Source organism: Pogona vitticeps, chromosome 7 (genome assembly GCF_051106095.1).
Source record: "Pogona vitticeps strain Pit_001003342236 chromosome 7, PviZW2.1, whole genome shotgun sequence".
NCBI classification, from domain to species: domain Eukaryota; kingdom Metazoa; phylum Chordata; class Lepidosauria; order Squamata; family Agamidae; genus Pogona; species Pogona vitticeps.
In genome coordinates, this window is record NC_135789.1 from 13466719 (window position 1) to 13487660 (window position 20942).

At 49.2% G+C, this 20942-nt stretch overlaps 2 protein-coding genes across 15 annotated transcripts in view; one reads left to right on the forward strand and one right to left on the reverse strand.

The window, feature by feature from the left end:
- Nucleotides 1–1084: 1084 nt before the first annotated feature.
- DDX49 (DEAD-box helicase 49) lies at nt 1085–7228 on the reverse strand. The gene is made up of 13 exons (XM_020780977.3): nt 6998–7228; nt 6215–6338; nt 5833–5918; nt 5564–5685; nt 4633–4820; nt 4321–4461; nt 4061–4136; nt 3743–3819; nt 3513–3610; nt 2645–2719; nt 2326–2414; nt 2063–2134; nt 1085–1787 (listed from the first exon to the last, which is right to left on the reverse strand). The coding sequence occupies exons 1-13, from the start codon at nt 7110–7112 to the stop codon at nt 1563–1565; spliced, it is 1488 nt and encodes a 495-aa protein (XP_020636636.3). The 5' UTR covers nt 7113–7228; the 3' UTR covers nt 1085–1562.
- An 897-nt stretch (nt 7229–8125) lies between these two features.
- ANKRD26 (ankyrin repeat domain 26) overlaps nt 8126–20942 on the forward strand; it is a 33279-nt gene continuing 20462 nt past the window's right edge. For 5 of the 14 annotated variants that reach the window (XM_020780967.3, XM_020780973.3, XM_020780972.3 and 2 more), the window contains exons 1-17: nt 8129–8484; nt 9724–9838; nt 10032–10205; nt 11226–11332; nt 11723–11860; nt 12175–12320; nt 14123–14156; nt 14246–14312; nt 14823–14883; nt 14994–15193; nt 17112–17259; nt 17819–17889; nt 18148–18250; nt 18534–18553; nt 19618–19705; nt 19813–19857; nt 20583–20768. In XM_020780967.3, the coding sequence (XP_020636626.3) occupies nt 8234–8484; nt 9724–9838; nt 10032–10205; nt 11226–11332; nt 11723–11860; nt 12175–12320; nt 14123–14156; nt 14246–14312; nt 14823–14883; nt 14994–15193; nt 17112–17259; nt 17819–17889; nt 18148–18250; nt 18534–18553; nt 19618–19705; nt 19813–19857; nt 20583–20768 (1954 nt within the window). In that variant the 5' untranslated portion in view covers nt 8129–8233. Of the gene's footprint in view, nt 8485–9723; nt 9839–10031; nt 10206–11225; nt 11333–11722; nt 11861–12174; nt 12321–14122; nt 14157–14245; nt 14313–14822; nt 14884–14993; nt 15194–17111; nt 17260–17818; nt 17890–18147; nt 18251–18533; nt 18554–19617; nt 19706–19812; nt 19858–20582; nt 20769–20942 lie in introns of those variants that run through there. The other 9 variants (XM_020780970.3, XM_020780976.3, XM_078379040.1 and 6 more) reach the window with 7 other exon arrangements.

Genomic DNA, 20942 nt, shown 5'->3' on the forward strand with positions numbered 1-20942 from the left:
TTTTTCTTTTCCTATTTTTCGACCGGGGAATAAGTGAATCCGTGGATAAGTGATCCCGTGGATATGGGAGTTCTTCTGTCCTGGGTCTCATGACCCAACCGATTGTAACTAATGACTTCGAAGCTCAAGGCCTGCAGCTTTTCTGCCATTGTGACGTTTTGTGTTGTAATGGAAATCGCGAGGGAGACTATGCAGAGCTCATTTCATACACCCGGCCGAAACCTGTCAAACGCCATTAGGAAATCCTGCAAATCCCCTTTTTGGGTCCCAAAAACACTTGGGGGGGTGGGTGGGAACTGAGATGCAGGTTGAAAAGTTGACTTGGTAACTAAGAGCCATTGGCCTCCAACCAGACCTGTTCCTGGTGGAGAGCCAATCTGTCCCTCACCTTCATTTCTCCTTCCCGATCAGGTATGGGGATTTTGGGGTGGGGGTGGGTGGGAGAAGGACACCCGAATTATAGAATTTCTGCATTTCCTCCTTCCTCCGGTGATTAAAATGAGCTGAACAGGGCAGTCTCCCTGCCAGAGAAGTGATGGATGGCCGTTTTGCCCCCAGAGCCATTAAGCCAACCTGGCGTCCGAACCTTTGCAGCTGTCAAGGCGAATCTGGGCCAGAAATGAACGGCTCGGAGGCCCCTCCACCCGGCCACTTCTTCTGGCAGCGATGCCTAGTGCTGAACCCTCGCCAGCTGTCCCTGAGCCTCGAGGGACCGGGTAAGGAACCGCCTCGGGCGTTGGAATTAAAAAGACGCAGCACGCTGTTGTGTAACAATCTGGAGCATGGTCAACAAACGCAGGGAGCCGTGAACCCTCTGAGAGTCGGGGCTGTGTAGGAATTATAAAGATCGGGAAGTCGGTCTCCACCCTGAGCCGAGAGGGGAGACTAGAAACGGTGGCGCTCACACAGAGTCTGCAAATTAACCCAGTCCCCGCGGACATATCATTCTGCATAATTCATTACAATTTTGGGGGGTGGGGGTGGGAAATGGCTATAGAAACTTTTCCATCCCTTCCCACACATCTTCCCCGAGCCTCTGGGATTCCTTCTCCCACTTCCACCTTTCCAGGCATGGGAAACAAGATAAAACTGCCAGGTTTTATTTCAAAGAAAGCCGAGCCGCCCCAAAGCGAAGGCCAGCCTAAGCTTGTAGGAAAGCAACCGGTTTCCAGGAATGTGATTTAAAAAGAAAGAAAAATGGGATTTCTTTCACTTTCTGTCGTCCCGACGGTGACGCCCGTAAACATTTCCTTTCTAGAGCATGGACCCACGGTTCTAAACACCGGTTCTCCCTGGAGCACAAAGCGGCCCCAGGACTTTACAGAAAATGAACCGCAGGGGCAGAAGAGAACTGTTCTTGATGCAGAATTAACCTCTCTCCCTTATACAGTTGGACTCCCATATCCACAGGGGACGGGTTACAAGTCTCTCCGCGGATACTGGAAAATGTGGATTGCAGCAAATGCTTTATAAAGCATGGCCAGTTCTAGTAACCATCTTTAGAAATATACATATCTAAAATATATATGTCCTCCTGCCCTAAAGCATCATGAGGCTAACTCTCATCTCCTGCCTGCCTGGCTTGAGGTCAGATCCTGTCCCTTCTCTCCAGCCACTTTCGGCTTCTCTTGCTGATGATGCCGCCGGCGGGCCCGTTTTTGAAGCTTCCGCCGGAGCAGGAGCTGCCGCCTGTCTTCCAGTGTCTGCCGGACTTGGGTGCGAAACTGCACATTCTTCTTCCGGATCTTGGCCAGCTCTGCCTTCCGCTGCTCCTCCAGGTCAGGATCCTGGCCGGGAAGGGAGAAAGAAAGAAAGAGAGACTGGAGAGCAGCAGAAGACGCTCACAAGTTTTGCCCAGCAAAGGAGCGCTGCCCACCAGCCCTCGGGACCCTGGCGTGCCTCTTGAACGAGGGCTGGTACTCCCTGATGCCCTGAAAAGAAGCCCAAGACTCGTCTCATGCAGTAAGACCCCTTGTATGTGCGCGGGGGGGGACCCCTGCATTCCCACAGTTCGCTTCGGGGCAGAAAAACCTCCGTCCACCCCTCCTGTCAGCCCTCGTACCTTTCCTTCAAGAATCATCTGTTTCCGTTTGTTTATTTCCTTCTTCTTGTCAAAATCAGTTCCCTCCAGTTTCTGGAAGAGGATTGAAAACACGCTGAGCAGTTGAACCCGTCTTTCCAGCCTGTCTTTCTCAAAGAAGGAACATCTGTGACAGTCGAAGGAGGCCCTGCTCCGTGGTCACTCGGTGACCGGGAGGCAGTTCTCCCCCGGACATCAGAGAAGACTCTCCCGGGCCCCCCCATCCTGCCAACACCTTCACTTACAATCTCGCATTCTCGGCGCACCACGTTGACCTGGGTGAGGATGCTCAGCACCGCCTGCTCCTCCGCAGAGAATTCCTGAAGCTTCATTTCTGAAAGGCAGGAATGCAAGCGGGAATCTTGAGGACTACAACCTTAGCTTCCAAGCAGGGGCGAGTCCTATTTCAGGAGCCAGTTCCCCACCCAGCTGAAGGCTCCCAGGAGCAGAAAAGGGTGGATTTGGCAACTGGACTTTTTGGGTTTTTTGGCTGGCCATTTCCCGAGGCTTGCCGCACTTCTAAAAGGGGAAACCCTCCAACCCCCCAAGCCCCCCCCAACTTACTGATCTGCTCCTCAATGGCATGGACCAGATGGATGTCGTACTGGGTCACCAGCGTGATGGCGATGCCGTGACGGCCTGGTAAGAAGAGCAAGGAGAACATTCGTGGGCCAGAAGCACCCACCAATTCGGATTTTCCCCCCTTCCCACCCCATTTAGACTGCGAGGCTAGCCAGCGGTTTGTGGTAGAAAGACTGGAACCTGCTCAGGAAGAACTGGGATAGGAATGTTACTACTAAAGAAGATAACGAAGGAGCGAGGAGGTTCGAGAGAATCTCATTTGATGGATAAATAAGAACATAACCCCATATCCGTGGGGGATGAGTTCCCACAGATAGTAAAAAACCCAGATTATAACTAATGCTATTATGATAGTGAACGCTATCCATCGCATGGTCTCTGGCTCCTTTTAGCGGCCGATCTGTATTTCTAGGATTATTCTTTTCAAATTTTGTAACGTTTTCAGGACGTGGAATCAGCAGGGTTTTTTTTTTTAATGCTATGCTTCGAGGTCATGTCAGGTGGCCTCTGTGTGCGTCTCTGAACATCTTGGCAGCTGAGACAGCTCTCTGTGCCTTTTCATAGCAGCCGAGAGAGAGAGAGACCGGGCCTCCGTGTGAATATTGGTCTTTTCCTAGACCATGTCATGAGAGGGAAAGGGGGAAAAATAGGATTTCTAAGATCCCACCAAGCTATGCAACCCAACACAAGGAAGAGAAACTAGAGAAGGGTCTCTCCGGGGGTCGGCAAGAGTTCACCAACCAGCTTTGAACAAACGGAGGTTGAGCGACAACCTGCAGCGACCGCCTGAAAGCACAAAAGAGGAGGAGAAGACAGCCGACAGTCAAAGGGTGTGTGTGTGTGTGTTTACCTGCCCGGGCGGTCCGTCCCACTCGGTGGATGTAGATTTTCGGCAGCCCCGGTGTGTTGTGGTTGATGACCACTTGAACGGTCGGGATGTCGAGCCCTCTGAACCGAAAAAGCAAGGGAGGACACAGAGGAGGGGAGAAATGACCCTCTCACTCCAAACCCAAAATCTGCCCTTTCCCTCAAAAAAAAAACCCGACCAATAAAAACCCAGCTGAAATCTTAAGCCCCAACCTGGCAGCCACATCCGTCGCGATGAGAATCTTAAAGATGCTGGATTTGAACTTTGCTAGGGCTGCGAAACGTTGTTTCTGGGAGGCAAAAAGAAGAGAGTCAAATGAGACGGTACAGTGGGGGGGGCAGGTGAGGGTCACGGAGGGGGGGTTCCTTCTCCGTGGGTTGTTGCCCTCCGACCCCCTCCAGCCCTCGCCGGTGCAGCTCATGATAAGAGAGGCCTAGAGGAGCCGTCAATGAAAACAGTGACCCCCTTATCCGCAGGAGTGGGAGGCCTCCACCTGGCGGACACTTTTATTTATTTCTTTGCTTGCTCACCTGCTTCATCATGGAGTGGAGCGCCACGGAAGGGAAGTTGAATTTCTGGAGCATCATGTTCAAGATCTGGCAGTTCCTGCAAAAAAACGCCACAACCGGCCCGTTCTGTTCCTCTGCGCCCGGAAAAGAGGGCCGACCGGAGAGCGACCTTCGGGGTCAGGAGCCCCGCAGCGACTCATTTAAAAATAAAAATAAAAAGAGAGGGGGAAGCTCGGTCACAGAAGGGTTTTTCCCAAAAGAGAAGGAAGACAAGAACTTACTTGCAAGTGTTGGTGAAGATGATGATGGACCAGTCTTCGTGCTCGTCCTGGAAGGTCTGGACCAGATGGATGAGGTAGGCGTCTTTGACCTTCTCGGGAACTAGCAAGTAGCGCTGGTCCAGCTGCTCCACTGTCCGAACCCTAATTGGGGAGGAAGCCCGTCTCTGGGTTATGCACAACTACAAAGAAGCCCGGACTCTCCCCTCCCCTTCCACAGACCCACCAGCTCCTCGTGCACTTTTCATCCTGAACTAAGAAGCCCCAGAGACCCCAAAGGCCTTCTCTGGAGGAAGGGAAGAGGTGCCCACTCACTCGGAGGTGGACTCCCAGAAGAACGGCTGGTTCATCGCGATCCGCTTGAGCTCGTTCAGTGTGTCCGTCAGGGTGGCGCTGAAGAGCATTGTCTGGCGGCGGGCGGGCACCGCGGCCAAGATGACCTCCAGGTCTTGGGTGAAATCGGTGCAGCCTTGTTCCAGGAGCCGGTCGGCTTCATCCAGGACCTGGACCGAAAGCAAGGAAGGGTGAAGGAACGAAGGAAAGAAGGAAAGAAAGAATGAATGAATGAGAAGGAAGAAAAGAAAAAATGAGAAGGAAGGAAAAGGAAAAAGAAGATGAAAGAAAACAAAAGGAAAGACGGAAGAAAGGAAGGAAAGAAGTGAAGGAAGGAAAGAAAGAAGGAAGGAAAGAATAGTTTAAGAATGAGAAGGAAGGAAAAGAGGAAGATGAAAGAAAGAAAAGCAGGAGATCGCATTTTCCACAGTCAGCCCTTGGTACGACAAACCCACAACGGTCAACAGTGGCTGTTCTCAAGGGCTTCAAGCTGGATTTCTCCCCGTGTGCTTGGACTACAACTCCCAGAAGCCTCCACCCTTAGCTCAGCAGGCCAGGATTGCTGGGAAGTTGTCATGCAAGAATCACGGTTGGGACGCAGTGCGCCTTGAACAGAAAGACGTTTCCCCTCTCATTCTGTAGCCCTCCCACAGTCCCAGCAACTTCCTTTGAAATGGGTCTGGACTGGAACGCGAGACTCATAAACCGAGGCCTGACATTTCCGATGATTCTCACTGGGTCTGTTTTCCCTCGTCTCAAGGGGCTAAAAGCCAAGAGAGTCTCCCTGGCCTCTGCTTATCATCTGAAGAGACATCTGAAGAGGAAGGCGGCGAGAACAGGAGGTAACACACAGCTACTGGATTCTGAGTTCCTTCCCGGAAATCAAAGAAAGAGGTCTGTTCGCCGGACTTACCAAGAACTTGATCTTTTGAAGGCTGAAGGTGTTGGAGCTGCGCAGGTGATCGGCCAGCCGGCCAGGGGTGGCGATGACCACATGAGGTTTTCGGGACAGCTCCAGCGCCTGGCTGACCATATCTGCAAGGCCACCCAGGGCCAGGAGAAACGGGATTTCAGTCCTCAGCGCACTGGGGCTTGCTTTTTCTTTTCAACAAAACACGAGAGCCCTTCCAGCCGCCGGAGGGTGAGCTTCCCGGGGCCGGGGCACGCCGGCGGCATACGTACCCATTCCTCCCACAATGATGCAGTCTTTTAAACCGAGCGGCTTCCCGAGGACGCGGAACTGCTCGGCGATCTGGTAGGCCAGCTCTCTGTTGGGAAAGGAAAGGGGGGGAAAATGGATCACCGAGTGGCAAGGGGGTCCCCCTAAGGCCATCCAGTCTAACCCCCTATGCTCAAGGCAGGAACCCCAAATCCAAGCAGATCCGACAGAAGGGGGTCCCGTTTTCTCCAGAGCTGGAGCGCTCATCACCCCCTCCCAAGGTCACGGGTCCCATCGTCGTACGGCTCTAACTTTAGGAAGTTTTTTCCTGATCTTTAGCCGAAGTCTGGCTTCCTGTCGCTCGAGCCCATTATGACAGGTCTTGCACTCCGAGTTTTCTCATACCTTGTGGGTGTCAGCACGAGGCAGAAAATGCCATATGGGTCTTCGGAAAGTTTCTGCAGGATGGGCAGGACGAAGGCCGCCGTCTTGCCGCTCCCCGTCTTGGCACACCCCATGCAATCGCGACCTGTGGGAGCAAGATGGAGAAGGGGGAGCACCTCAGAGACGTGGGTTTCCTTTCGGGGGATGAGAAGATCAGGGTGCCAAAGGGCTGGCTGGCATGGAGTCCTAGAATGGAACTAACCAGCCTGCCAGGAGCGGGCCTCCCTACAAACCAAAGACGTTCTTGGACTACAACTCCCAGAAATCCTGTCCAGCAGAGCCCACAATGAAGGTGTCTGTGAGCGGTAGTCCAAAGGGGGACCCAAGGTTCCAGAAACACCTCTAGGGTAACCCAGATGTTCTTGGACTGCAACTCCTGGAAATCCTCTCCAGCAAAGCGGGTGCTGAAGGCTTCTGGGAGTGGTAGTCCAAGGACAACTGGGGGCCCCAAGGTGGGGAAGGAGTGCTTCAGGTAAGGGCCAGCCCGGTGCTGGAAGGAGGGGCGTGGCTTGAAGTCAGAAGGAGGCGTGGTTTAAAGAGCGAAAGCAGGAGTAGCCCTTAAAGAGCCGAAGGGGGCGTGGCTTAGAGCCCGGAAGAGGGCCTGGCTGAAAAAAAGCACATGGCGCGAGGAGGGGAGCCGAGAAAGCGAGCGAGCTCCTCTGCCCCCCTCTCCATCCGGGGCTTAGATTCTACCGTCCAGGGAGGGGGGGCCGGGGAATGCGGGGAGCCCCCCCCGGCTCTTACCTTGGAGGGCCGGCGGGATACAGGCCTCCTGCACTGGGGTAGGCTTCCTCAGGCCCACCTGCTCTGCCTGGGCCGCCAACCAGGGCGCTAGGCCCAGGGCGCCGAAGCCGGACATGAAGGGGGGAAAGCAGGGACCAGACAGCTCAGCCCGGCTCGGCTCGCCCTGGACCGAAGGGATTCCGGAGTCTGCGACGCACCGGTGAAGACTTGCCCCGCCTCTGACGTCATCTCCCAGCGCCGCCCTCTTGGGCGGGCGCCCCGAGGCCGCTCGAACTACGCCTCCCGGCATCCCTTGCGGTCGCGAGAGTCCGTGGGTTTATAGAGCTACAAATGGAAGAGGTGGAAGGCGGCGAGACTGGCCCTCACATTTCGGGTTCGCTTTTGAGCCCCTTGCTCACTTGAAGGACAGATCCTGAAGCTGAGGCTCCAGTACTTTGGCCATCTCATGAGAAGAAAAGAGTCCTTGGAAAAAACCTTGATGTTAGGAAGGTGTGATGGCAAGAGGAGAAGGGGACGACCGAGGATGAGATGGCTGGACAGTGTCTGCGAAGCAACCAACATGAACCTGACACAACTCCGGGTGGCAGTAGAAGACAGGAGGGCCTGGCGTGCTCTGGTCCATGGGGTCACGAAGAGTCGGACACGACTAAACGACTAAACACACACACGCAGACGAGGAAGCTTTCGCGTCCCGTCGCAGGAATTCCATGGTTTAATTAATGCGTTAATTCATGAGGCGGGGCCGTGACCGGACCTCCTTTGGAGAGACGGTGGAGGGCGGCGGTTAGAGCTCTGGGCTGGGTCATGGGGGAACCGACTCTCGCCATTCTCCTTCCCACTCTTGAGTTCCCATGTGGTGTTGAATTTTTTTGGACTACAGTTCCCAGAAACCTTCGCCACTCTTCGTTGTCGTCCAAGGAAATCTCGGAAGTGCGGATCTCGAACGGTCCGAAGGGAAAAACCCTGGAGAAGGGTTAGAAGCCTGGAACAGGAATGCGCATGCGCGCACGGGACGCTCGGGCAGTTCTTCCCCACAGCCGGCGGCTTCTCCTTGCCAAGAGGCCACCTCCAGGCCGTGTAACGCGCGTTCATTCGCTAGAGAGGTGGCGCATGCGCACCCCTCCAGCGGCTGGCCCCCGGCGCATGCGTGTCGCTTCCTGGGCGCCCGCCGTTGCCCTGGCGACGGGCCCGTGAGGGCAGTCAGGTCTCCTCGGAGGTCTCAGGAAGAAGAGGAGGATGGAGAGGATGAAGAAGATGAGGAAGATGCTGGGCCTGGGGAGGAAGAAGAAGGCGCGCCAGGAGGAGGAGGGAGCCCCCCCGCCGCCGGAGCCCCAGTCCCGGAGCGGGGCCGCCACCGCCGGGGCCTACCGGGTGCGGAGCCGGGAGCTGGGCCCGCTGCATCGGGCGGCGGCCGAAGGGGACTTGGGCCGGCTCCGGCAGCTCCTGACCCAGAAGCAGGACCCGGACCAGCGGGACCGAGGCGGCCGGTGAGGAAGGGAGGGGCGGTCGGTCGGTCGGTGGGGGAGAAGGAGAAGGGAAAGGGAGGAGGCCGCGTTCCCCACGGACACGCGTCTCGACCCACATTCACACGCACACACACACGGGGTTGGACACACGTGGGAATGAAGGGGAAGCAAGGTCGACCCGGAGGGAGCCCAGCCTTGGCTTCCTAGCCAGCCCCTCATTTCTTAATCCTCTAGTCTTTCTGTATATATAGAACAGAGGATTAAGAAAGGGTGTCATATGTATTCTATATACGTATGGAGTATAGGGTTATATATATACACCCCTGCGTGAAATGACTCGCCCCTTGGGTCTGCCAAAGTCTTGGGTCCGAGTCCCGAGTTCAAGTCTGTGAGTCCGAGGGCCAAGCCCGAGTCCCTATTAAAAACAAACTCCCCCCCCCCAAGAAGAAAGGTAAGGGGGTGGCTGGACTCTTGAGTAGCACATTATGTTCGAGTTTCACTGGTGCCTGCTGGACTCCCGAACCATTTGATCCTGTGGATCGTGGGGGTCACATAAAACGAGTGGTTTTATAACCTCACTCTGAGGACATGGATGTGATCCACAAAGTATAATAGAGCAGCTAGTCATCTGTCGTGCCACCATCTCCCCCTCCCCTGTATTTTTATGTTTGCTTTCTGTTTCTTGTCTGAAATGCTGCCTTATGAGGGAGGCAATCCAGGCTCAGTCAGTGGCAGCCTTGACGAGGAGGAGGATTCCTGCACGTCTTTAGATGTCACGCTGTTGGGATCCGTCCTGTGGCGAAGAGGACACGTGGGGGGTGCGCTTGCTTGGTGTGACCTCTTATGCCCGTCTGGTTTGCACGAGGGAAGGGATTGGGGTCAACACGGGCTGCTGCTGCTGCTAGCCCTGAATGGATTACAGGGAAAGAGTTATCGCCTTCCATGTCTGCAATGCTTTTTTTACCTGTTGTCTCGAACCTGAGGGCTACCTGGCCTTTATTGACATTGAAGTGCAGGTGGGGATTATCCCGCCTTATCCTTTCAGTGGCCTTGGGAGGAGGTCGTTTAAGCTGGCCAATATGAGGATAGTTCATAGGTTACTTTACAAGTCACCCACAAAGCTCTCTGGGTAACCTGACTTGGCCTGACTGGGGGAAAACATAAGCTTGTGTCCCCATGGACAAAAGAAAAAGCTGAAAGAAAAAGCCAGCATTACTTTGATTTTTGCACTGACCAAATCTGTTGCAATGTTTTATCCAGAACTCCTTTGCATCTGGCCTGCGCAAATGGCTGCACTGAGATTGTGGCTCTCTTAGTCGACCACAAATGCCAGCTAAATATCTACGACGGTGACAAGAGGTCTCCGCTAATGAAGGTATGTATGAAAATTAAGTCTCATTGATTGTCTTGAAATATCGTTACACCAGCTTTCTTCTTAAAAGGACCCGAGGCGGTTTGCTCCACACCATGACAAGCGATTTAAAACATCTTATGTGGCATTAAACTGTGACAATGTTACTTATTTGCATGTATGATATTGTTCATTTCATTTTCCTTAAATCGTTCAGGCTGTACAGTGTCAGCAAGAATTGTGCGCCATTTACCTGCTTGAGCACGGAGCAGATCCTAATTTTGTTGACGTCTACAGTAATACTGCCCTCCACTTTGCTGCCTTGAATTCCAGCATATCGATAGCCAAACATCTGCTCGATCATAACGCCAACATTGAAGCACAGAATACGGTACAGCACGATGACTTTTAACGTCCTTTGAACCTGGTCAAAATATTCTTGCTTTGGCATCTTTCATTGGGATGTTGACCTAGATTTTGAAAGAAAGATCTAACTTCAAGCATGAGCCATATTTCTTAGTATAGTTCGGCCAGAAATTCTGGCTTGAAAGCCAAGATGTGGAAGAGCTGTTTAATGTTCCTTTTTCCGGGTGGAAATAACCAGGAGAGGGCAAAAACATCCACACGCGTTGAAGGACGGCCAAGAAACCTCCAGTTGCCAAGCTGACTGAAAAATGCTTTCTGAATAACCAACTTCCGTGATCAACACCAATACTTTCTTTAAAAACACAGGTCAGAATCCTGTTGCTTCCTGCAGGGCAAATGGTGTAGTTTCTTGCCAACTGTTAACGAGTCCCTGCTTCAGTTTTCACCTGTGTGCCAAGCCAGCAGATTTGAGCACCCCAGACCCCTAAGTGACCCCTAAGTGGGGGGCTTGTTGATTTGCCAGCGAGGAGTCCTCAGAAGCTATGCCACTTGCCTTCTGCAAGCTGAATTCAGCAACAGCGTCTGGGCTGCTTCCTTGTCCTGAAATGGAGGGGAGTTACTTTGATAATGTATTGTGGTCCTTATTCGTGCTTTTGAGACTGTTAGGTACTGTATATTTCTGCTCTTCAGACAGCTGAATGTATTTCATGACTTTTAAAAAAACAGTTTGTGATCTGCAAGATAGCTTTTTCCCGAGGTCAAGGATATGGGAACATTTTGATTTATTGCAGTTTGTGAATCAAATGTTGTTTAGAGTCATTAAACTTGGAAGCAACTTGACAGTCTATAACAGCATATAAGTATTACTTTCCTGAACTTCAGATTGGGTGTAGAACTTTTATTGTTCTTAGTGAGTTATTTTTTTCTTTGAAAAAAAGGGGCTCATAAATAAGGGTTTTTTTCATCATCTTATTTTACCTGTTCCGTGGAAAAATAGGAAAATTCATGTCTGATCTTTATACCTTGTTTATTTTTATGCTTGCAGGATGGGAGCACACCCCTGATTGTTGCGGTAGTTGAAAATAACCGAGAAATGGTAGAGTTTCTTCTCAAAAAAGGAGCTTCGGTGCATGCAACTGATAATGCAGGAAGGTACAGTCTGACTCCTTTGGCTGATGCCTCCTTCATAATTTGAGGACTGTAGCACAGTAGGACTCCCTTATCTACAGGATTGGTATCCACGGATTTACTTATCCGCAGCCTGAAAAAATATAAAATATTAGAAAAAAGAGAGGGAGCCAGAGACCATGCTATGTATAGCATTCACTATTATAATAATGTTCACTATCATCTGCATTTTCCACTTGGGGGTGCTTTGGGACTGATCACCCCACAGATATGGGGGTGCTGCTTAATATTGGACGATTATGAAAATGAACAGAAATTGATGGCCGTTGAACCCACCCAGAAGTATTAAAATAGCAGAAATAAACAATGTGCCGTCATGAAATGGTTCCGTGTTCTGTTTCCTTCTCTTTTCAGAACTCCTCTCCTGATCGCTACCTCCAATAAGAAGCGCGATTTGACCCATGTTCTCTTGTCTTATGGTTCGGACGTATCCCACAAAGACGACAGCGGATGGTCAGCCCAGGACTACGCGATGCTTAGCGATGATCCTATGTAAGGTTTTATTCCCCTCCAAAACGGTTGAAGATGATTTGTCAGCCTGGAATTCTCAGAGGCCTTCCTAATTTTGTCTCTCTGAGTGCCTTTAAGCCAATAAACGGTTTATTAACGCCGACTAGGAAACCCAAGATGCTCAGATTTATTGGATGGCCTGGGAGAGGTTATTCATAGTGAGCCAAAGATCTCTCCACGTGAAGGTGGGGTCTCCGTCGCTGAGCTGATCAGTTATTCTGATTTGGGTGCACATTAAATAAAAAATCTTGACCAGATCTTTTAGCCATGATTTCTCTCTCTTTCTCTGCCGTTAGCCTTCTTCAATATATCGCTGAATATTCCAAGCAGAAAAATGGATCAGGGAAGTCTGATGACCAGAAGGTCTTCTCGGTATTGAAAGTTCCAGACAGAACTGGAGATGTCGCTATTACCTTAGGCGCACCTGCGACAAATATAGAAGGTATGGCTTTTCGTAGCAAGAAGGCGAAGAATCTCGTGCTGTGCAGGACCGGATAAGTGATCTGTTTGCAGAAGCTGCTTGTGCCTTTAGTGGCAAAAGCGAGCCAAGGAATCACAGAATAATTGAGTTGGAAGGAGGACCTCTGAGGGCATCTAGTCCGAAAACCTCTGCTCAAGGCAGGAACCCAAATCCAAGTAGCTCAGACCAATGGGGGTCCAGTTTTCTCTTGAAGGCCCCCAGCATGGGAGCGCTCCCAAGGTCTTAGTTCCTGTTGCCATGCTGCTCTAACAGTTAAGAAGTTTTTCTGTTATCTTCAGCCGAAATCTGGATTCTTGTTGCTTGAGCCCATTCTGATGAATCCTGCCCTCTGGGAGACTCAAGGACAGATCCTGCCCCTCCTGTGGAGGACAACCTTTCAAGTCTCCCCTCTGTCTTCTTCTCCCAAGGCCAAAATTGCCCATTTCTTGCCATCTTTCCTCATAGGAAACGTGCAAGTTCTCTTCTATGTATTAGTATAGTAAGGCACACGCTAATTGCAAGCGTTATTGCAATAATTGTTGTCATAGTCATCCATGGCCCCTTATTAGAGGGAGGGAAGCGCCTTGTTTCTATATTTCGAATGCATCATTCCTCAGGACTGGTGGAGAAATCTCATGCTTACCTGGAAGAGCTCTCAATAGCTCCCAAGTTTTGGAAGAAGGGAGAAAAAAGTATTATCTACCAATCTGGGGTCCTGGTGATCCCCAAATGGAAGCCCAAATAATTTGATTTGATCTCCTCGCGCTCCATTTTGGTGTTCTGCTTCTGGCAACCCTCAATATTGCAAGAGAGAGGAAAAATACCTCATTTGTGGGGGTTGTTTGTCCTCCTTGATCTCAGTATATGGTTTTTCATTCCCCAATTAACTTGTTACTCGAGCCTCCTGCGCTTTTGCATTTGTATTCAGTAGGGCCCCCTCTCCGTGGAATCAGTAACCGCTGATTCTCTTATCTGCAGCCTGAAAATATTAAAAGAAAAATCCTAGGATTATATCATTCTAAAGATGATGTTGCCGGAACTGGCCACTAGAGAGAGCCAGAGACCATGCCCTGTATCACGTTTGCTATTATCCATGTTTTTCAGCATCCGCGGGGGGGGGGCTCGGAACCGATCCCCCGCAGATACAAGGGTGCCTACTGTATTCGTACCCGTTTCTGAATCTGCTCTTTTTATTTGTTCATTGCCTACCTTGTCCCAACCAGACAGCGAAGTGCATCGGTCACTCAGCCAGGCTGCCGGAGGTTCAGGGCAAGGTATTACTCGTCTCCAAGAGTGAAATCTAGAATAACTTGTTTTAGAGGCTTCTGTATTTGTGGGGCGAACCTGCTGCGGTCTGCAGGGTCTTGCTTTTAGGAATGTCCATAGTATGCTATTTGATTTGTTAGAGAGGCTACTTGGTGTGATCAGACGCGGCGGGTCAGTTCAAGTGGCGGACAGGGTGCAGATTAATGCGAAGGGCTTAACCTTTTCTTTATGGGGCCTTTCCCCCCAAATATGACTCGCCTCTTACCTGAGTGGCTGGTTCTTCTACGAGAGAAGCCGCTATAGCTGTCCTTTTTTGGGGGGGGGGGTGAGGTAGACGACGGCAGGGAAAGAAATTACATGAACGCCTTCCCCCTGTTCTGCCACCATCTCCATTTTTCTGATCAGTCCGTATAATGTTTCTTGAACCCAAAATGTATTTTGGCTGAAATAATTTCTGTGTCGATTTTTCCCCCCTTTGACTTTTGCTTTTCCCTCTCTTGCGTTTCTGTGGGAAACAGTCCTTGAGGATCATTCTTCTGGAGATTCAGTAAGGTAAGATTTAAAAACCAGTAGCCATGGACGGATGTCAGTTGAACCGGAAAGAAGTTTTATTCTTTTTTTTTTTTCTTTTAACGTTGAAGAGATTCTGGGAAAACGGACGATACCTGGCCGTCTTCAGAAGAGGAAGAACTTGATTTCAGTGTTAAGGTGAAGTTTAGAGCTGCATAGAGTGTGGATTTGAGTGAGGGTGGTGTTGCTTTAATATGGCTAAGGCCTGTTACGGGGACAGATAGATCCAGCAGGATTATTATTTTGTAATATTTCCAGACTGTGGATAAGTGAATCAGTGCCTACAGATCCCGCGGATAAGGGGGTCCTCCCTCAAGGGAATGTGGAAGAAAGGCTCAGTGTGGGGGCTTCTGGTGTTTTCCTACTTCTGGCGTTCAAGGCTTTGTTGTGAGTTTCTGCTAGCTTTTTCCACTTGATAAGGAGGTTTAAACATTTTGCCCCAGCGTAGCACAGTGGTGACAGTATTTGGCTGCGATTCGGAAAACACAACAGCGAGGCTTCCCAGGTTACCTTCAGACTTTTGCCATCTCTCAGCCTAGGCGATTTCAGACATCGGATCAGAAATGAGGGATGAAAACAGGCGTCAGACCAAGTTCAAACGTTGTTCTTGCTGTTCAGTCTTGACCCTCTTTAAATGTTTGCTTTTAGAAACCGCAGAAGCCCAGTTTGGCTCGGCTAATGAGCGTCTCTCAGCAATTCAAGACAAATGGTAAGTGGCTTTGAGAAAACAGACCATGCCCTACGGCTCGCTTACCTGTTTATTTTAAAAAGCTTTACTTTTTCTTCTGTGCTTTGTGTGTGTGTGTGTGTTTTGTGTAGTAGACGAGAAAAGTAGCCTTTTCCGATCAGAACTTGTAGTGGACTCACAACGGAATAGCTCAATTTCGGACGCCGGAGGTGTCAATGAATCCTTTTCTAGGCCCCTGTTCCACGTCCAGTCCTTCCCTCAACCTGCCCATTCCTCGCCTGGTTCCTTTTCTACACAGTGCCAGATGGCGTCTCGCTTAAGCCCTAAGCAGGTAATTTTCTTGATTCGTAAATTTCAGTCATACGTCTTACTACACAAATGTATTTTATACCTTCCTTCCCTCCCCCCCCCCCAATATGATTTTGTGAAGGCAGTGAAAATGAAAACCGTCAGTCATTAGAAGGCACCCTTAATACAGGACTTCGGGAAAGTGTGGATCCTGATCAGCAGGAAGGAGATGATTCGAGCAATTCATCTGCAAACAATGAAGAGGCAGAATTTGATGAAGAGGAGGAAGAGGAGGAGGAGGAGGGGGTGGGAGAAGAGGAGGAGGAAGAGGAGGAGGAGGAGGAGGAAGAGGAGGAGGAGGAGGAAGAACAGGAGAATTTCAGTGAAGAAAATGAAGAGGAGAACTGGCAAAAAAGTCCTGTGAAGATAGAAAATGGAGTGGAGGAAACTTTTAAGGAAGCGGACGAGAGAGAAAGTTTTGCAGGTCACGAATGTAAAGAGAAAGGAGATCTTGGCAGCCGTAGGAAAGAAATGCGGGACATAGAGAAGGAAGAAACGCAGGAGGCGGGTGACGGGCCCGTGTCTTTCGTTGCCGGGCATTACGAATGTCCAGATGAAAATGCAGCCGTTTCCAAGGCTAACGAGGAGCTGTCCAGTCAATCATTGGGAAAGGGAGATGGTTACGGACAGGCCGATGAGTATGAAAGTTCAAGCGGCCTCAGAGACCCTGAGAGTCAGGACAGAATGGCTCAGGAGGGGTTTCACAGAAAGGCGGTTTCTTCCATGGAGATTTCCAGAACAACCGCACTAGCAGAGGCGGGACTTCCCTATGCCGGAAGCAGCCATCCTAACCGGAGGGGGCCTGCCAATCTGGGTGCTGTCGTTGAAAACGGCGATTGCCCTCATCCCGGGGCTGAGTGCGAAGAGTGTCGATTCGTACAACAGCATTCAGAGGGTCCCAATTGGGTGGATGATCCAAAGAGCACCGAAGAACCAGAATCAGCTCTAGAAGAACCGGAGGAAGCGACATCTGAGCCACCGCTAGAGAAAAGTGAAAAGAATGAGAAAGAAGAGCCGAAAGCTTTTCAACCGGATACCAGCGTAAGTTGAGTCCAGTCTGGTGGAAGAATGGTGGAGTCCATAAAGGGGACTAAAAGGTGAAAATTAAGTTTAGACTTGGGGTAAAACATAAGTGAAAGAATGGTAAAATCTCTGCTTGATATACCATACATAATTACTGGTAGGACGCCGGTTGTATTGTGCCACTTTGATGCTAAAATAGTTTTTGCTAGCTACCAATTTCTTTCCTTGCTCAATCTGGGGTTTCTAAAGTTCTCGGTGACTTGAGGCTAGAATATTTTCAGGACCGCCTTGTCCAGAGCGGACTCCCTCAGTCTTTAAGACACATTTCCACACTCTTTGTCAGGATTACAATTATTTATATGCAATTAAGTGTGAATCACTTTTAAGGGTTTACATAGCATGCCTTCCGTCTCCCTCTAGTACCCAGTTCTGAAGACTTCGTCTTTAGAAATCTATATTTCTAGAATTTTTTCTTTTCATATTTGTAGTATTTTCAGATTGTGGGAAAGGGAGTCAGCAGGTACTGATTCCCGCAAATACAAGGGTCCTGCTGTGTTTAGTGTTCTGTTGAATCAGTGATGCATTTCAGTTAGAAAAGCATTTTTAGTCTCACAAGTGAGAAGGGAGAGGTGCTTACAGGCCAGTCCTATATGTCTACTCAGAAGTAAGTTCTGTTGAGCTTGCTAGAGTTTGCTGCTAAGGGAGATAGTATATTTGTTTATTTATTTAAAATATTTATGTCCCACCTTTCTCCCCGAAAGGATCCCAAGGTGGCTCTCTAGAACTGGCCTATACTGTGTACAGAATGTGCCTGAAGGCAGATGAGGAAGCTGCATTAAAATTGCCGTATGAACAATGAACGTGATGCTTTATCTTAGGAAGGCTCTTTCGAAGAGGAAGAGGACGAAGAGGAGGAGGAGGAGGAGGAAGAAGATGGAAAAAATCCAAGTTTCATGGCTAAAAACCTGAACTGCCATGCAATCTCCTTCAACCAGATTTCCCCGCAAGACGACAGTGTTCAAAAGGGTAGGGCTGTTTCGTTTTGCTCAGTTTATAGCACAAATTACTTGATTCAGTTTCTCTGTGGGACATTTCATCTCTGGCGACTTTGGCAAACCGTCGGCAAGTATCAGAAGCCAGCAGAGACCGTTCTCCGGGTGAACTTCTTTCTCATAATGCAGTCCTTTGCATTTTGAATCAGATGTAAATCCTGCAGTTGGCGGTTTGGGTCCTGTCGTCCTCAACGCCAGGACTGGAGATCAGCCGTTCGTGCCGGTTCGTCCTTTGGACGAACGGATGTTTGGCAGTTCTAGCCCCGCCTCCTCTGGTGTGCAAGTGTCCACTTAGAGGCAGCGCCCCAGCCCCGCCTCCTCCTCTGAGTGGGTCCCCACCAGAGGAGGAGGCGGGCCACAGAATCCGCAGCCACTGTGGGCCCAATCTGTGCCGAACCAGGGGAAGTGCCCATCCCTACCCAGGTCTGCCATTTGCAATAGGACTGTCATAATCTGTTTGGGGTTATTTTGTGCCAGGATGAGCATTGAATATTCTGTCAAAAAGGTTCATCCATCAATCCTTAATTTTGTAGCTCCGTTGAGATTAGGAGCGGATGAAGAGGAGGACGAGGAGAAGGCCCCAGAATCTCCCTGGGATTCGGAGGTAGGTTACTTTTTCCGATCACCGTGTGGTGAGAAATTTGGAGAAGACTCTTGATTTCTTCCTTACCGCTCTCCCCGGTTTCCTTATGATCATCAGCTGGATGTTTTGCAAGTTGTACTTCTCTCGGCTCTGCAAATGAGAGATTGAAGTGTCATCGAAGTTTTATTTCCACTTTGTATAAATAACTTTTGTTTCTTTTTCGTCAGACGCTTGAGGTTGACAAAGATCTGCATCCGTCTTGTGGTTTGTTTCCAACAGGGTGTATCTGAAAGTCCCAGAAAGCCGGCAGTGGATTCCTCACCCGCCTCTCCTGCCAAAATCAAGACCCTGATGCCTGCCGTTGCAGAAGAGCCGTGTGATCGTAAGTCTTTCATTGACACTCAAGTAAATGTTAAAACCATACTATCCAGGGTCCCCCCCCTCCAGTATCCCATTATTCATGCTACTGGTTTTGCAGGCCCTTGTGCAGAAGAGGGCTCAAGGGGGTGGGCAGAATGGTTGTCCAGTCACCCTCGCACGATGGGGTGAGCAGTCAGGAGTCTCACGACAGAAATCTTCTCCAAAGTGTTTGGTGCGAGAAAGAGCTGCAGGAAACGTGGCTCGTTTTTAAGTGTGCAATTAATTCCCCTCTCTTTTATTCTTAGGGAGCTCGGCCAATGCGAAGGTAAGTACAGAACAGGAAAATGGGTGGGTGTGTTAATTTAAAGAGGGCACGCCGTGCTTTGGGGTGAGATCTCTCTTGCAGGTTGCTTTCAATGTATTCCTGCTGGTACTCTTATGTTCTCTGTGACCTCCTATTCTTTTGGGTTATTTCAGAAAACAGAATTTAAGAAACTTATACAAAGTTACACCTCCCTGCTTCTTACTCAGGAAGGTGCACTGGCCATTTTTAGAATGCGGTTGAAATTTTACAGACTTGAGTTTGTACTGGGAGGGGGGCTCCTTTTTGGCTTTTTTTAAACAATTGGCAAATACAGGAGTTGTCTTCCTTATCCTCAGGATCAGTATCCATTGATTCACTTATCTATGGGCCTGAAAATATTTTTTTAAAAATGCTAAAAATAGATATTTCTAAAGATGAGTTTACCAGAACTGGTCACGAGACGGCATCAGAGATCAGGTTATGTCCAATAGGGAACCATATCCACAGGGGATCTGTTCCAAGCTCCCCTGCAGATTCTGAAAAACGCAAATTATAGCAAATGCTATGTTAATAGTGAACGCTATATGTCACATGGCCTCTGGCAACCTCTCATGGCCGGTTTTGGTAACTTCATGTAAAGAAATATATATTTTTAGGATTTTTCTTTTAATATTTTCAGATTGTAGGTTAGTGAATCAGCGGATACCGATTCCACAGATCTGGGGTCCTCCTTTGTAGAATTCTCTTAGAGCAATGCGCTTCCACAGTGTCATTGCCAGAATCAAGAGCAGGCATTTGAATCAGATGCTGAATTTTCAGCTAACCTCCAGGAGGGACCGCCATCCGGATTCAGCCTTTCTTGCCTTTGCTTTATGGATTTGCCTTTCTTTTGGGTTTGCTCGGCGCCGGCGCCCGAGGCCACTTTCCCTGGAGAAGCGAAGGTCAGAACCTTGCCTGTCAAGCTGCAGAGGGAGATTGCCCCTTAAAATACAGAATTCACTCCAGGACGCCTGTTCATAACAGACATTCTCTGTGAAATGTCCAGGTTCATTGAGCTGTGCTTGGTTTTCTTTTTATTCTGACAGCCAGAAATGGCTAAAATGAATTTGGAACACGAGGCTGCTTCCTCTCCTCTTTCGCAGCAAGACCAGACCAGAGGAAAGCAGAAATCAGGTGAAATTTCCAGCAGCGAATTAATTTGGTGGTGGTGGTGAAGGGTTGGGACGTCTTACATTGGACCTCTGCTCACTTATTTTGTCCTTTTCCACCTCTCTTTTCAGACTTAATGGAAGAACTCGGCTTAGATGACGCAGATGACATTGAAGGTTGTGATCTATTATTATTTTTATCCTATGCATGAAAGTTTCAGCACAGCTGACGTTTATGATACAAGTTAATGGGATAACTGTATTTTACATTATATTACAAAATAATGTGTGTTACATTATATTTGTAATGTAACATAATACACATTGCAATATATTGCCTTATATTTCCTTACATTGCAAAGGCAAGATCCGTAACAGCTTCTTGTGCTATTTTTCTGAAACAAAGATAGCGTAGCCTCAAAAATTCTGTCTATTCCAATTTTATGGAAGAGGTATAAAAAAAGAAGGCATTTATAAAGAAGGTCACAAATTAGAGGCTTCCAAGTATGTATTTTTATTTTGGAGAGCTTGCATTATTTGTTTACAAAGATGAATTTTCAAATACGGTAGGACCCCACCCACCCCCATATCCACAGCAGACGAGTTCTAAGGACCTCTTCCAAGCCCCGTGGATGTTAAAAAAGCGCAGAAGTAACAAATTGTATACATAGTATTGTCGTTGGCTCCTTCTAGTGGTTAGTGCTGTTAAAAATGCTGCGGAAACAGGCATTTCCGTTCCTTTTTGTCTAATATTTTCCAGCGGAGAGAGGGGTTCTAATGTAATTAAAATTCAGTTTGCCACCTAGCCGTCTGTTGATTTTGAAACGTGTGCACCATAGGCTCTGTTTTAGGAACAGAAGTGGACCATTGTGCTTCCTGTGTGTTTTTAATGTCTCCTCCAGATGCATCAGACTGGGATTCTGCCAGCGTTTCTCAGAGTCTCCCCTGCGTCAACACCTTTAACATCTTCTCCTGGGGAGAGTGTAGCACTCCTGCACAATTACCAATGAGTAACGCCAGCCCGAGAGCCTCCATTCCTGCGAGAGTGGACGACACCCCTGTTACAGAGACCAGAGAGGCTGCAAAAGGTAGCTGGTACCTTTATATTTTTCACATTATTCAGCCTTGTTTATAAAGCCAAGATAGGTCTGTTCCTGTCCTGTATGATATTTGGCTTTACTTCCTGGTTTAGTGACTATTCATGGTTTATAGCCCACTCAGTAGCTAGAGATCTCGGGGCAGAGAATAAAATGGCATTGAAC

Bases quoted from the DNA above. Each gene is read 5' to 3' on its own strand.
- DDX49 (XM_020780977.3), bottom strand. From the start codon at position 7,112: ATGTCCGGCTTCGGCGCCCTGGGCCTAGCGCCCTGGTTGGCGGCCCAG. The intron at 4,462-4,632 runs GTGAGTGGGCAC...CTCCCCAATTAG, and splicing joins TTCTGGGAGTCCACCTCCGA to GGTTCGGACAGTGGAGCAGC. The intron at 2,720-3,512 runs GTAAACACACAC...TCTTCTTACCAG, and splicing joins GGGACGGACCGCCCGGGCAG to GCCGTCACGGCATCGCCATC.